The 13,123-nt window shown below is 46.6% G+C and overlaps 1 protein-coding gene across 6 annotated transcripts in view; it reads right to left on the reverse strand.

Annotated features, from left to right (window-relative positions):
- Positions 1 to 13,123, reverse strand: part of SLC4A11 (solute carrier family 4 member 11) — a 257,806-nt gene that overhangs the window by 26,171 nt on the left and 218,512 nt on the right. For all 6 annotated transcript variants that reach the window (XM_081020750.1, XM_081020749.1, XM_081020746.1 and 3 more), the window contains 5 exons: positions 12,594 to 12,726; positions 11,635 to 11,708; positions 5,750 to 5,966; positions 4,573 to 4,679; positions 1,249 to 1,417 (listed from right to left, as the gene is read on the reverse strand). In XM_081020750.1, coding sequence (XP_080876876.1) covers positions 1,249 to 1,417; positions 4,573 to 4,679; positions 5,750 to 5,966; positions 11,635 to 11,708; positions 12,594 to 12,726 — 700 coding nt within the window. The remainder of the gene's footprint in view (positions 1 to 1,248; positions 1,418 to 4,572; positions 4,680 to 5,749; positions 5,967 to 11,634; positions 11,709 to 12,593; positions 12,727 to 13,123) is intronic.

A 13,123-nucleotide genomic window follows, 5' to 3' on the forward strand; every position in this document is an offset into this window, starting at 1 on the left:
GATTCCTTTGAGGACTGCACTGCCTTGTAGACGAAAGAGAAGGGTGGGAAGCATCTAGCTGGCTACTGTGAGCAAAAGATCCTGGACCAGTTGGGCCACTGGCCTGATAGAGAGCCAGACTCTGTGCTGGTCTTTATCTCTGGCTGAAAGGGATTCTGGATACACCGGTCTCTAAATTCATATTCACAGCCTTTGGTCAATGCTGCTTGGCATCTGGGGGACCAGAGCAGGATGAATCCGCAGGCACAAACAGACTGTAGGGGCTGGAGAGGTGTATTTACAGGACCGCCTCTCCTGGTGTGCCCCGCAGAGGACCTCAAGGTCCATGAATAACCACAGTTTAGAGGTCCTGGGCCCTAAGGAAGTCAGACTATCCTCCACCTGGGCCAGGGCATTCTCAGTGATGGCTCCAACCTAGTGGAATGCTCTGTCCCAGGAGACTAGGGCCCTGCAAGATTTAACCTCCTTCTGCCGGGCCTGTAAAAAGGTAAAGGGACCACTGACCATTAGGTCCAGTCGTGGCTGACTCTGGGGTTGCGGCGCTCATCTCGCTTTACTGGCCGAGGGAGGCGGTGTACAGCTTCCAGGTCATATGGCCAACATGACTAAGCCGCTTCCGGCGAACCAGAGCAGCGCATGAAAACGCCGTTTACCTTCCCGCCGGAGTGGTACATATTTTTCTACTTGCACTTTGACGTGCTTTCAAACTGCTAGGTTGGAGCAGGGACCGAGCAATGGGATCTCACCCCACCACGGGGATTCGAATCTCTGACCTTCTGATTGGCAAGTCCTAGGCTCTGTGGTTTAACCCACAGCGCCACCCGAGTCCCTCCAACAGAATATTAAAAACACATTAAAACATCAAATATTAAAAACTTCCCTAAACAGGGCTGCCTTCAGATGTCTTCTAAAAGTCGGATAGTTGTTTATTTCCTTGACATCTAATGGGAGGGCATTCCACAGGGCGGGCGCCACCACCAAGAAGGCCCTCTGCCTGGTTCCCTGTAACTTGGCTTCTTGTAGTAAGGGTACCACCAGAAGGCCCTTGGTCTGGACCTCAGTGTCTGGGCACAACAATGGGGATGGAGACGCTCCATCAGTGTCTAGTCCTCATAGTGAAGGAAGCAGAATTTGATGTGAGGCCTCCCAGCATGCCCCCTGCCCCTACCCCCACCCCACTGCCACCTTAAACGTGGAAGAATTATAACAGAACAGGTGAACACAAAACAGACACACACAAAAAAATACCTGTTTTCCGGGGCGTTTGTGAGTGATGCCACTATATTTTGCTCGATGAAGAAAAGCATGGAGAGCAGGAACCCCAAGCCCATCGCACTCATAACGGAGCCAATGGAGAGCTCTAGGAGGGGGGCCAACACGAACAAGCTCTCCGATGGGTTGTAATTAAACTTAGACACTGAAAGACACAAACGGCAGCAAAGGCTTCTTCAGAAACTGCTTCCTGACTGCCACGGTTTTGTGGGCAGACTTAGGCTGCGGAAAGAAAGTGGACTTGCTGCTCTTGTGCAAGAAGCCCATTTCCAAAGAAAGAAAAAGGAAGGGGGGGGGCTTTTTGCAGCAAGAACAGAGATGGGAAAATGCACTGAACAATGGAAGATAGTAATTAATTCTCCCAGGTCTGAAACAACTATGTCTATGAAAGGCTACGCATGTGAAATGGATTTTATATTTATAAGATGTAACAGAGGCGCTTTCTGTAAGGAGGAAAAAATGTGGTCAGCTGAAAGAATGGACTAACGACAAGTGAAAGATCAATTGGACACTAAATAAGAAATGATGCGTCTACGGGAGGAAACGATCGACATATGTTTGCAACAGGAGCGGGAAACTTGATTTTAAGAAATTGTATTCAAGTAATTTGGTTTGATTTGTAATCACTTGGAAAATTAATAAAAATAATTTGGGATAAAAAGGAAAATGCACTGGGAAGTGTGGGATAAACAATGATGTTGGGCAATGTCATATGCAACGTGAAGAACGAATGTTCAATAAATGTAATAGTTGCAAATTAGTTGTTATCCGTCTGTCAATGGAAGAGTGCGCCCCCAGGGTAATAAAAAGAGGTAACAAACCTGTTCAAAATTTGTGCAAACAAATCAGGATGGATCTACCACATTTGTTTGGAAAGTTGTGTGTTTGGTATACATTTGAACACTCTTGCGATATCACAACCAATGGATACCATTTTGAAACAAGATGGCGGACGGGACCTTGCAAAACTGCCCTGATCTTCCTGAGCAACCAGGGGCAAGGATTCAATGGATCACCTGGATATAGCTGGGGATGGGAAGTGCTAATTTTGGAATAATCTGAACCAAGGGATCATGCAACCCTGTTGGAGGGAGGCAATTTTAGATGAGCAGGCAGCAGTGAACTAGCTGCAGACTTCTGTAGTGTGAAATGCAGCCTTGCAAAGTCACTTGGTCAGTTTTGCTACACTGGAGGTGGGTGGTCCAAGCCTTCTCCTTTGGGACGAACCATTCTGGAATCCCAAGCATGGTTTGACCTGCCTCTCATGCGCAAATTCGGGCCACCAGCCATGCTATGTTTAGGGAAGTTTTTAATGTTTGATGTTTTATCGTGTTTTTAATATCCTGTTTGGAGCCGCCCAGAGTGGCTGGGGAAACCCAGCCAGATGAGTGGGGTATAAATATTATTATTATTATTATTCCCCCAAAATGCACATTTGGTGCAATGCATGGGACATCTGCAATTTGGACTCCGGTCCCGACAGAAGCTGTTCCCATTATCATTTTACAGTAGACATAGAGCTGCAGGATATTGCCGTTTGCTCTGAAAATGACTTCTCCCTATGGAATTGTGACCCTTAGTCAAGATCTATTCAAGATCCCTGGAGTTCCTTAGCAGTGGACTCTGGCATTCTTCCTTAAAGGACCCCTGACCATTAGGTCCAGTCATGGCCGACTCTGGGGTTGTGGCGCTCATCTCGCTTTATTGGCCGAGGGAGCCAGCATACAGCTTCCGGGTCATGTGGCCAGCATGACTAAGCCGCTTCTGGCAAACCAGAGCAGTGCACGGAAACACCGTTTACCTTCCCGCCGGAGCGGTACCTATTTATCTACTTGCACTTTGATGTGCTTTCAAACTGCTAGGTTGGCAGGAGCAGGGACCAAGCAACGGGAGCTCACCCCGTCGTGGGGATTCGAACTGCCGACCTTCTGATCTGCAAGTCCTAGGCTCTGTGGTTTAACCCACAGTGCCACCCGCCTCCCGCATTCTTCCTTACCCTCCCCTAAACCCCACCAGGACCTACAATATCCATGCCCCCTCTTCATTTAAGCTACACAGCCAAAGCAAGCCTGGTCCAGCAAGGCTTGAAAAAGCATGTCCTCTAGTTCAGTGTCCTCCAAATATTGTTGGACTACAACTCCCATCACCCCCAACCCTTTGCCTAAGAGAGCTAGGGATGATGGGCGCCGTAGTCAAACAGCCGATGGCGACCCAAGGTAGAAGAAGACTGTGGACCAGAAATTGCAAGGTCAGTCTTCCCCGTTCTCCGTACGCAGCAGGAAGAACAGCTGGCAGCTGTTGTTGTTACTGGGTGTGTGATGGCGTTTGTGTGTCTGTGCGCCTGGAAACCAGAGCGGCTGCACTCAGAAGATGGCCAAGGGCTTCAGGCAAAACACCAGAGTTAAATCTTTCATCCCTCCAGCGCTTGGGCCAGTTCCCATCTCAGCAGCTGAGGCGCATCTGAAGCTGTTCCTTTGCAAGCTGCGCAACAGGGATTTCCACAAAATACCCCGCATTAGTTTGCTTTCTGACAGGTGGCAAGGGAGCAATTGTCATTAAGGAAGTCAGGGCGCAGGCATGCACACACGCAACCGAAAGCTGCCCACTTTCCAGTTCCGAATGGATGGAATGATGGTCACCGGGGGTGGGGGGTGAGAGTGGGGGGAGAGGAACCTTTCTTAATTCTCTTCCATTCATTTCCTCACACTTCCCATGCGCGTCATCACTGGGGCAGGCGATTCCTGCCTTCCTGATGTGGAAAAGGTGACCCGCTTGGCCAAGAGGGACCCTGGATAATTTTTCAGGTTTCCTTGTGCATCTGATCGTCCTAGCAGATGTACCAGGCCATCAGCACGTTTCAATTAGGAAAAATATTAAGTGGCGGACGGAGGGAAAAGCTCACAGGTCAAACCCATCACCAGAACATCTGTAGGTTTGCTGACAAGTCTTCCTGCCTTTGGCAATTAGGAGAGCCTTTTGTTCCCTTGCCAGAACCATACGGAGGATCAGGTCTTTAATAATAATAAACAATGCAAAAAAGCGGCATTTTTATTACGCTGAAATTAAATTACAGGCTGGAATAACTCGCAGGAAGAAAACAAACCCAGCTGATACCATCTCGTCTGATTAGCTCGCCGCATGAATTAACGCCGACTGTGAACTTGGGAGGTGATTATTTGGGTTGTGGGGGGTCAGGCGGGGAAGCTCTGGGGTTTGGGAGTCACAGTTCTGAGCTATACCTTCCTCAGGCATGTTTGCGATCCCAAAAACCTCCCGGCTGCAAGGAGACCAAAGACTTACTTGTTATTTCCTTGAAGAAATAAGACCCCACGGCGGAAAAGGTTAGGACAGAAATGGGCAAGGCACAGTCGGACAGGATTTCGCGGACTCTGGCGTGCAAATAAGGGCTGCAAGGATAAATATATAAAAAATACTCAAGTCAGGGCAAAGGAATACAGCATTTCTACTTCAGCGGCTTAAAATGGCAGAATGGCGGGTGGTTATACAAAACTGGTCCTACTCAGAGCAGACCCAGCTGGGTAAGTTAGTGGGTTAGAGCATGGTGCTGCTGCCGATAATCATCATCATCTTCCCCCCCAGAATCTTTATGGACATAGGATGGATGAACCAATTTAGACTGCTTTTATTTCTAAGTTTGCATCTATATTTCTAGCGAAGGGAGGAGTAAAATCAGATTAACTAACCAACACACAGCACATAAGCCAAGTTAAAAATACTTGAAACACAGATTATTATTTTTTTAAAAAGACCTGGAGATGCCAAGGTTTGAACTTGCGAACTTCTGCATATCTAGGTATTCAATTTGTATACTGTCCTCCTTATGTAGATCTCAGGACAGTTCACAACATATAAAGCAGCATTTTATCATTGAGCCACAGGCCTTCCCCTTCAATCTAATGTACCGGGTTCTAAGATGTTTGCAACCCACCAAGTATTGGTACTATGTCTGGCTTTGCTATTCCATTTTTATTTTTGCTGCTCTAAAGGTAAAGGGACCCCTGACCATTAGGTCCAGTCGTGACCGACTCTGGGGTTGCGGCGCTCATCTCGCTTTATTGGCCAAGCTTCCGGGTCATGTGGCCAGCAGGACTAAGCTGCTTCTGGCGAACCAGAGCAGCGCACGGAAACGCCGTTTACCTTCCCGCCGGAGCGGTACCTATTTATCTACTTGCACTTTGACGTGCTTTTGAACTGCTAGGTGGGCAGGAGCAGGGACCGAGCAACGGGAGCTCACCCCGATGCGGGGATTCGAACCGCCGACCTTCTGCTCGGCAAGTCCTAGGCTCTGTGGTTTAACCCACAGCGCCACCCGTGTCCCAGCTTTTTTTTGTTGCTTTTCTTTGCTGCTCTACAACTCCCATAATTCCTCATCGCTGGTCATGCCGACTGGGGCCAATGGGAGTTGGATGCCAGCAATACCCCGAGGGCCACGGGCTCCCCATCACCTTTGACATACCTTTTCTTAAACTGATACAGCGTGTGACCGAGCCAAAGGGTTCCCAGCATCAACATGAGACTAAGAACAGCCGTCTCTCGCCCATACTGCGTAGCGGCAGGGGGGGCGTCCGTCTGGTTCCCCAGCCCCGAGCGCTCAGCTGACATGTTCAAGAAGAAGGTGGTGTTATCAATCGGTGTGCTGTGCACTCTCGGGAAATGGTAGTACTTTGTAAAAACTAAAACAGAGAGGGAGAGAGAGAAGAAAAATTAGTGCATTTTAATAGAAGCCAGGCCTGTGGCACCCATAGGTGGGGCTGGGACAGGGACAAGGGCGAGGAGAACTTGTTGCTTGTTCCAGAGGATCACACAATCTTTCTTGGTTTTCAAACATAATCCGTTCCAAAGACCGCTCGACTTCCAAAATGTTTGAAAACCGAAGCCTGCTAATTCAATAGAGAAAATTGTGAAAAACAACAGATACACGCAGAGGAAGCTGTAAAACTTCCGAGGTGTGTTAAAAAATGGAAGCATTTTCTTCCGGGTTTTTGGCGTTCGAAAACCGAAACATTCGGCAATGGAGACGTTCGAAAACCAAGGTACCACTGTATTACCTTCTCTGCTCTTTCCAAGAAAAGGAAGACATCTTTGGTCAAACTACATGCTAGGCTCAGCACACAAGGTTTCTCTTTGTCAGGAGTGAGCCAGCAGTGAATCACCCAAACAAGCTGAGCTAAGTCTTTATTAGCAGAAAGCAGGATCTGCAGAGGGGTGTCATGCCTAATGAGCAGAGCGACTCAACGCCGGCAGGTCTTTCCGCCATGAAGCAGTTGCTCAGACTGAAGTTCCTCACCTCCCCACAGCTGCCTAAGTCCCCTTCTCTCCAGGGTTTCCCCCCAAGCAATCTGAGACTGTGCCTGCGTGACCCTAATTTCTCCTCTGCCCTCTTCATGCCTCTCCTGGTCCTGGGAGACAAGTGGGGAGGGGAGCTTGTCGCAGCAGGAGTAGGAAATAGCCACGACTCCTCACCAGCTGGACTCATCTCTGCCTCTTGGTCTCCGTCCTCCTCCACTTCAGTTTCTGATTCTGATACTCATAGAATCATAGAGTTGGAAGAGACCACAAGGGCCATCGAGTCCAACCCCCTGCCAAGCAGGAAACACCATCAGAGCACTCCTGACATATGGTTGTCAAGCCTCTGCTTAAAGACCTCCAAAGAAGGAGACTCCACCACACTCCTTGGCAGCAAATTCCACTGTCAAACAGCTCTTACTGTCAGGAAGTTCTTCCTAATGTTTAGGTGGAATCTTCTTTCTTGTAGTTTGGATCCATTGCTCCGTGTCCGCTTCTCTGGAGCAGCAGAAAACAACCTTTCTCCCTCCTCTATGTGACATCCTTTTATATATTTGAACATGGCTATCATATCACCCCTTAACCTCCTCTTCTCCAGGCTAAACATGCCCAGCTCCCTTAGCCGTTCCTCATAAGGCATCGTTTCCAGGCCTTTGACCATTTTGGTTGCCCTCCTCTGGACACGTTCCAGTTTGTCAGTGTCCTTCTTGAACTGTGGTGCCCAGAACTGGACACAGTACTCCAGGTGAGGTCTGACCAGAGCAGAATACAGTGGCACTATTCTCCCTGCCACAGGCTCTCCCAGTCTGTGAAATATGATATTCGTCTCATATTTCACAGTCGGGAGCCTGACCTAAATCCAGAAGTGTCTAGTCTTGCTCGCTCAGAGACCTTTAAGACTCTCCATCTCTCTCTCACATAAAACCACACAAAATATGGTGCTGGTTAGAATCACTGTTTATGTAAAGTCCAGGGTTCCGTCAGGTGGAGAGGATTTTTCTGCCTGCCAGAGACAGATTGTTCTTGCAGAAAGAAGGCAGAGTCGTGAAGGGAACAAGCTGACATAGGTCATGCGCTGGTTGAAAGGGTATACAAAACAGGACGATGCCTCCAAGCCCAGCCTTTCAGCGAGTTAAAAGAGCTGCAGACCCTTTTAAGACATCATGAAGTTAATGGGTAAAGATGCTGAGCAGCAGAAAAGAGTGTAGATGTGGTTTCACGCAAGCACAGGTGTTTGCTAACCATTGTTCCCCAGTTCAATTATTGTTCCTTGGAAACTCATGTACGTCATTTTAATATATAACCTAAGATCTGATGTGTGCAACTTTGAAATGCCACGGGATATATACGTCTGTAGAAAATGGCTGATCTTCACGTTCCTATTCTTTGGATAAACAAAGCCACCTTTTGCCGATAACGCCTAGAGTCTCTGCTCCTTTGTCTGTGCACATGAAGAACTCCATAAAACGGTGACTCCCTTATTTTTCTATATGATTTGTGTTGCATTTGTGATGTTCTATGAGGAGGGTAGGCAACCTAAGGCCCGTGGGCTGGATGCAGCCCAATCGCCTTCTCAATCCGGCCCGCGGACAGTCCAGGAATCAGCGTATTTTTACATGAACAGAATGTGTCCTTTTATTTAAAATGCTTTTCTGGGTTATTTCTGGGGCCTGCCTGGTGTTTTTACATGAGTAGAATGTGTGCTTTTGTTTAAAATGCATCTCTGGGTTATTTGTGGGGCATAGGAATTCGTTCATTCCCCGCCCCCCCCCCCAAATATACTCTGGCCCACCACATGGTCTGAGGGACGGTGGACCGGCCCACGGCTGAAAAAGGTTGCTGACCCCTGTTCTATGATATTCATCATGTTACTGTCTTTTATTGTTCGTAAGCCTGTTCGCAATTCGTTTCACTGAAAAGCGGCAGAAAAATATAATAAATTATTTCCTTTAAGCGCCAGGCAAAAACATTCCACTTCTCCCAAGTTTTTGGCTAATTAGCCAATCTATGGCCTTTTAAACTCTGTGGTGGGGAAGGTTTTTGTTTGTTATTATGGTATGGTTTTCGTGTTTTTATACTGTAAACCGGCCTGTGATCATTGGATGAAGGGTGAAATAGAAATTTAATAAATACATAATAATAAAATGATAATAATAAAGTGGGGAACTTGTGGCTGCCTGCTGGAATACTCGAGCGAACCCAAGGCCACAGCCCCCGGCCCTTTTTGCAACCTTTTCTTCCAAGATTTGCATCTCCGTCCCTATCTGTGCTCGCTTGGAGCTTCCATTGACACCAGCAGAACTTATTCCCAACTTTGTGCTGCTGGGCTGGGGAACACTGTCGTCCAAGCTGAAGGCCACATTCCTATCTGGGCAAGAGTAAGAGCCACGCCCATTAACCACGCCCACTTCTGTTCCTGGCCCCACCCACTGCCATGTGGCCCCTCAAAGGTTGCTTACAAGGAAGGTGGCCCTCAGGCTGAAAAACACCCCCCCACTGCTGATCTCTGGCACTACAAGCATGGGGGATAGCTCAGTCGGTAGGGACTGAGACTCTTAATCTCCAGGTTGTGGGTTTGAGCCCCGTGTGGGGTGAAAAAATTCTGAATTATAGGGTATATGACCCTTGTGGCCCTCCCAACTATCCTAAGCACACGCTCTGTCTCCTGCTCCCATTTCTTGGTTCGTGATAACTGACTGGCAGGTTATCTCCCCAAGCCTGCCGCGTAATTAGGAATTTAGTATTTAATATTCAACTGCCGCTTATTTAGCAACTTTCGGCTGATGCGGCCCAGGAGGACAGCTGAAGGGATCCCTCTCTGCACGAAAATTGATTAAGAGATTGCCCTTTAAATAACACAAAAGGCGTCTCCTGACTAAAGCAGAGCTGTTGCAGCTTCGGGGAGTTATTTAAGGTCCCTCTGATGTTGTTTGCTTCAGCTGCTGCCTGGCTGTTTCCTGCAAAGTGCAGAAGTCAAGATCAAACAGGAGTGCAGCTTAGGTGGCTGAGCTTCAGCTTTGGAAAACAAAGTGTCATTAAGCTGGTGAGAAGAATGTGCGGCTTGAATGTGATGAGATTTTAAAAAGAGAGGGAGAGGGAAACCTCCCACGCCCCTTTCCTGCAGAGCCGCTGGACCAGCGGAGCTTTAGAAATTAAGAGAGATATTCAACTGATCTTCCCGTTGGAAGGAAATGGGTCATACACAGGGATGGAAAAGGACACGGCCTCCCCCCTCCAAGCCCCCAGCAAGCGAGTTCCGAAAAAAACAAGCGGGGGGTTAATGAGGGCTAGAGATTCTGGTTATTCCGTACATCTGCACACCACAGAGGCAGAGGAAAACAACTCATTTCTTGCACTCATTTGTGGGCAGAGGAAATTGTGAACATTCATGCCATATATTCGAAGCACTTTCACCCCACTTTAAGCAGTCATGGTTTCCATCCAAAGAATTCTGGGAGTCGTAGCTTGGTTGTTTTTTCCCCCCAATGCAAAATTATAACAAAAATTACAAACATTGAATCAAAAATAATACCATACAAACAAGGGGGGGGGGGAGGATACAAAAAAAGGAAAACAAAAACAAACAAAAAAGAACAATTTTTTTTTTTTCAAATTTTCTCTGATTGTGTAACTTGTCGTAAATTTAATATCACATTTCCATAATTTCTCCCATTGGTCCAGCCGAATTGCGTCACCTATATTGCATGCCCATTTAGTCATAACTTATTTTACTTCTTCATCCTTTAACTCACATTCTAATAATAAATTATACATTTTGGATATACTCTTTTTCGAGTTTTGTAATAATAGTTTTTGTAATTTTGATTCTTAATTTCAAATCCTATTGCTTTATCCTGATTAAATATTTGGGCAAGTCGTAGCTTGTTAAGGGTGCTGGGAGTTGTGAGGAGACCCCCATTTCCCCTCCCAAAACTACAGTTCCCAGGTTGAGTTGATGATCAATCCTTCTTCACAGGGAGCTCTGAGAACTGTAGTTCCGTGAGTGAAACAGGGGGGTCTCCTAACAACTCCCAGCACCCTTAACAGACGACATCTCCCAGGATTCTTTGGGGGAAACCACCACTGTTTAAAGTGGTGTCACAGAGCTTTAAATTTATGGAATGAATGTGTCCACAGGCAGCTTTTTGCCGGCCCGGCACACCCTAAATATTCTGGGCCTCAGCCTCTCAACCAGCAACCGCTATTAGAGGCCTCCAAATTGAACTTGAACTTGCTTTTTAAGGTTAGGAGTCCAAGCGTTCAGCAGATCTGCGGTATGATCTGTGCCGATTCTACCCTTTGGAATCACGGCACAAAAACAAGGCACGAATGAAGGTCCTCAGTTCCAAACACTTTCCACACCTCGTTCTACAAAGCCCTTTTTGCATGACTAAAGAACAGAATCACTGCAGATGGGGACAACAGTCACAAAATTAAAAGACGCCTGCTTCTTGGGAGAAAAGCGATGACAAACCTAGACAGCATCTTAAAAAGCAGAGACATCACCTTGCCCACAAAGGTCCATATAGTTAAAGCTATGGTTTTCCCAGTAGTGATGTATGGAAGTGAGAGCTGGACCATAAAGAAGGCTGATCGCCAAAGAATTGATGCTTTTGAATTACGGTGCTGGAGGAGACTCTTGAGAGTCCCATGGACTGCAAGAAGATCAAACCTCTCCATTCTGAAGGAAATCAGCCCTGAGTGCTCACTGGAAGGGCAGATCCTGAAGCTGAGGCTCCAGTACTTTGGCCACCTCATGAGAAGAGAAGACTCCCTGGAAAAGACCCTGATGTTGGGAAAGATGGAGGGCACAAGGAGAAGGGGACGACAGAGGATGAGATGGTGGGACAGTCTTCTAGAAGCTACCAGCATGAGTTTGACCAAACTGCAGGAGGCAGTGGAAGACAGGAGTGCCTGGAGTGCTCAGGTACATGGGGTCACAAAGAGTCAGACACGACTAAACAACAACAACAAAAGAACAGAAGGCTGCAACAACACAACTCCTCGTGGTTTCCACAACCAACAACAAAGAGAGTCACCTGCTGCCTGACTTACCTTTTGTTATGCCCTTGAGAGCATCAAGGACAAATGTGATGGAGATAAAAAGTGCAATGATTTCTTCCGTCGACCTGCAAAGAAATTCCATGTGGGTCATCGCATGTGAGTTACAAGGTCTTATTCGGATCAGCATTTTAAAATATATTTTAAGGACAAAGCAAGGCGTGAGAACCCTACGCCAAAGGATAAATGGACATAAATCTGGTATCAGGAATCACAAGACAGAGAAACCAGTAGGAGAACAATCTCCCAGGACATTCTATACAAGATCTCAAAGTAGCTGTCTTATTACAGAAGAATTCAGAAATAGACTGGAAAGAGAAGTTGCTGAGTTGCAACTTATTACCAAACTTAAAACCATGGAGAGACCTGGTCTGAATAGAGACATTGGATTCTTATCTCATTATACATGATATAGCTATTTTTAGCCATCTCACCCCTTGCTTTTTCCTGTAAGACCAACTGCAGTCATTAACAGTCGTCAACAGGTTTACCACACCTATCAGCCAATCATTCATTCCCACCACCCTTCTGAGTAATACCCCTCCCCACCCTCTCCCTATGTATAAGGGTCTGGTGACATCTGTTTCAGTGTATCTGAAGAAGTGTGCATGCACACGAAAGCTCATACCCAGAACAAACTTAGTTGGTCTCTAAGGTGCTACTGGATTATTATTATTTTTTTAATTCCATGTTGGTGACACACTTCTTTGATATGCATCCTTTCGTGACACAGTAATTCAGTTTTACTAGCAAACCGGAAGTTAAACGAACCCCTTTCCAGCCCCGTGAGGAGCACGGGGAGCGTTCGTGTGACACACCTACACATTGAAGTGTTGCGAAACACAGTTTGGAAAGCTCTGGACTAGATGATCCTCAGGGTCCCTTCCAAGTCTATGACCCTATGGTGGCAATTTCCCGCCTACCGAAGTGGTGGAGATAATGTGAGGAGTTACCTTTTGAAGAGCTTCATTACAAGACTGAAATTGAAAAGGGAGTAGAGCATCAGGAAGAAACTGTTCCAGAGTCCCACCCAGGCGTAGAAAGCGCGAAATTCCAAGTTGTAGTCAGTGCAGATCCCTTTGATCACTGAAAACGAAAAGAGCATCATCACACAAAGACAGAAATGTACCAATGGCAGCCTCAGCTACCCAAATACAACAACCAGCCACGTACAAGAATTAGGTTTCTGTGTTTTTATATTATAAACCACCCTGTGATCCTTGGAAAACAGGCAGTATATAAATATAGTCAATAATAATAATTATTATATACAAGTAATATTCTACACCTAAAGTAACCAGCACATAAACAATTGGATGCAACAACGCATACAGTTGCACAAAGAAGGCATGTGCATGAATATAGTTATTAAATCATGCCGCAGAACTGTAGTGCCACATGGGGCTTGATTTGTTTATACATATTGTAAACATGCAACAACAACAACAACAACAACAACAACAAGGACAACAATAACTACTAC

The sequence above is a fragment of the Podarcis pityusensis genome (genome assembly GCF_964106645.2).
Source record: "Podarcis pityusensis genome assembly, chromosome: 9".
NCBI classification, from domain to species: domain Eukaryota; kingdom Metazoa; phylum Chordata; class Lepidosauria; order Squamata; family Lacertidae; genus Podarcis; species Podarcis pityusensis.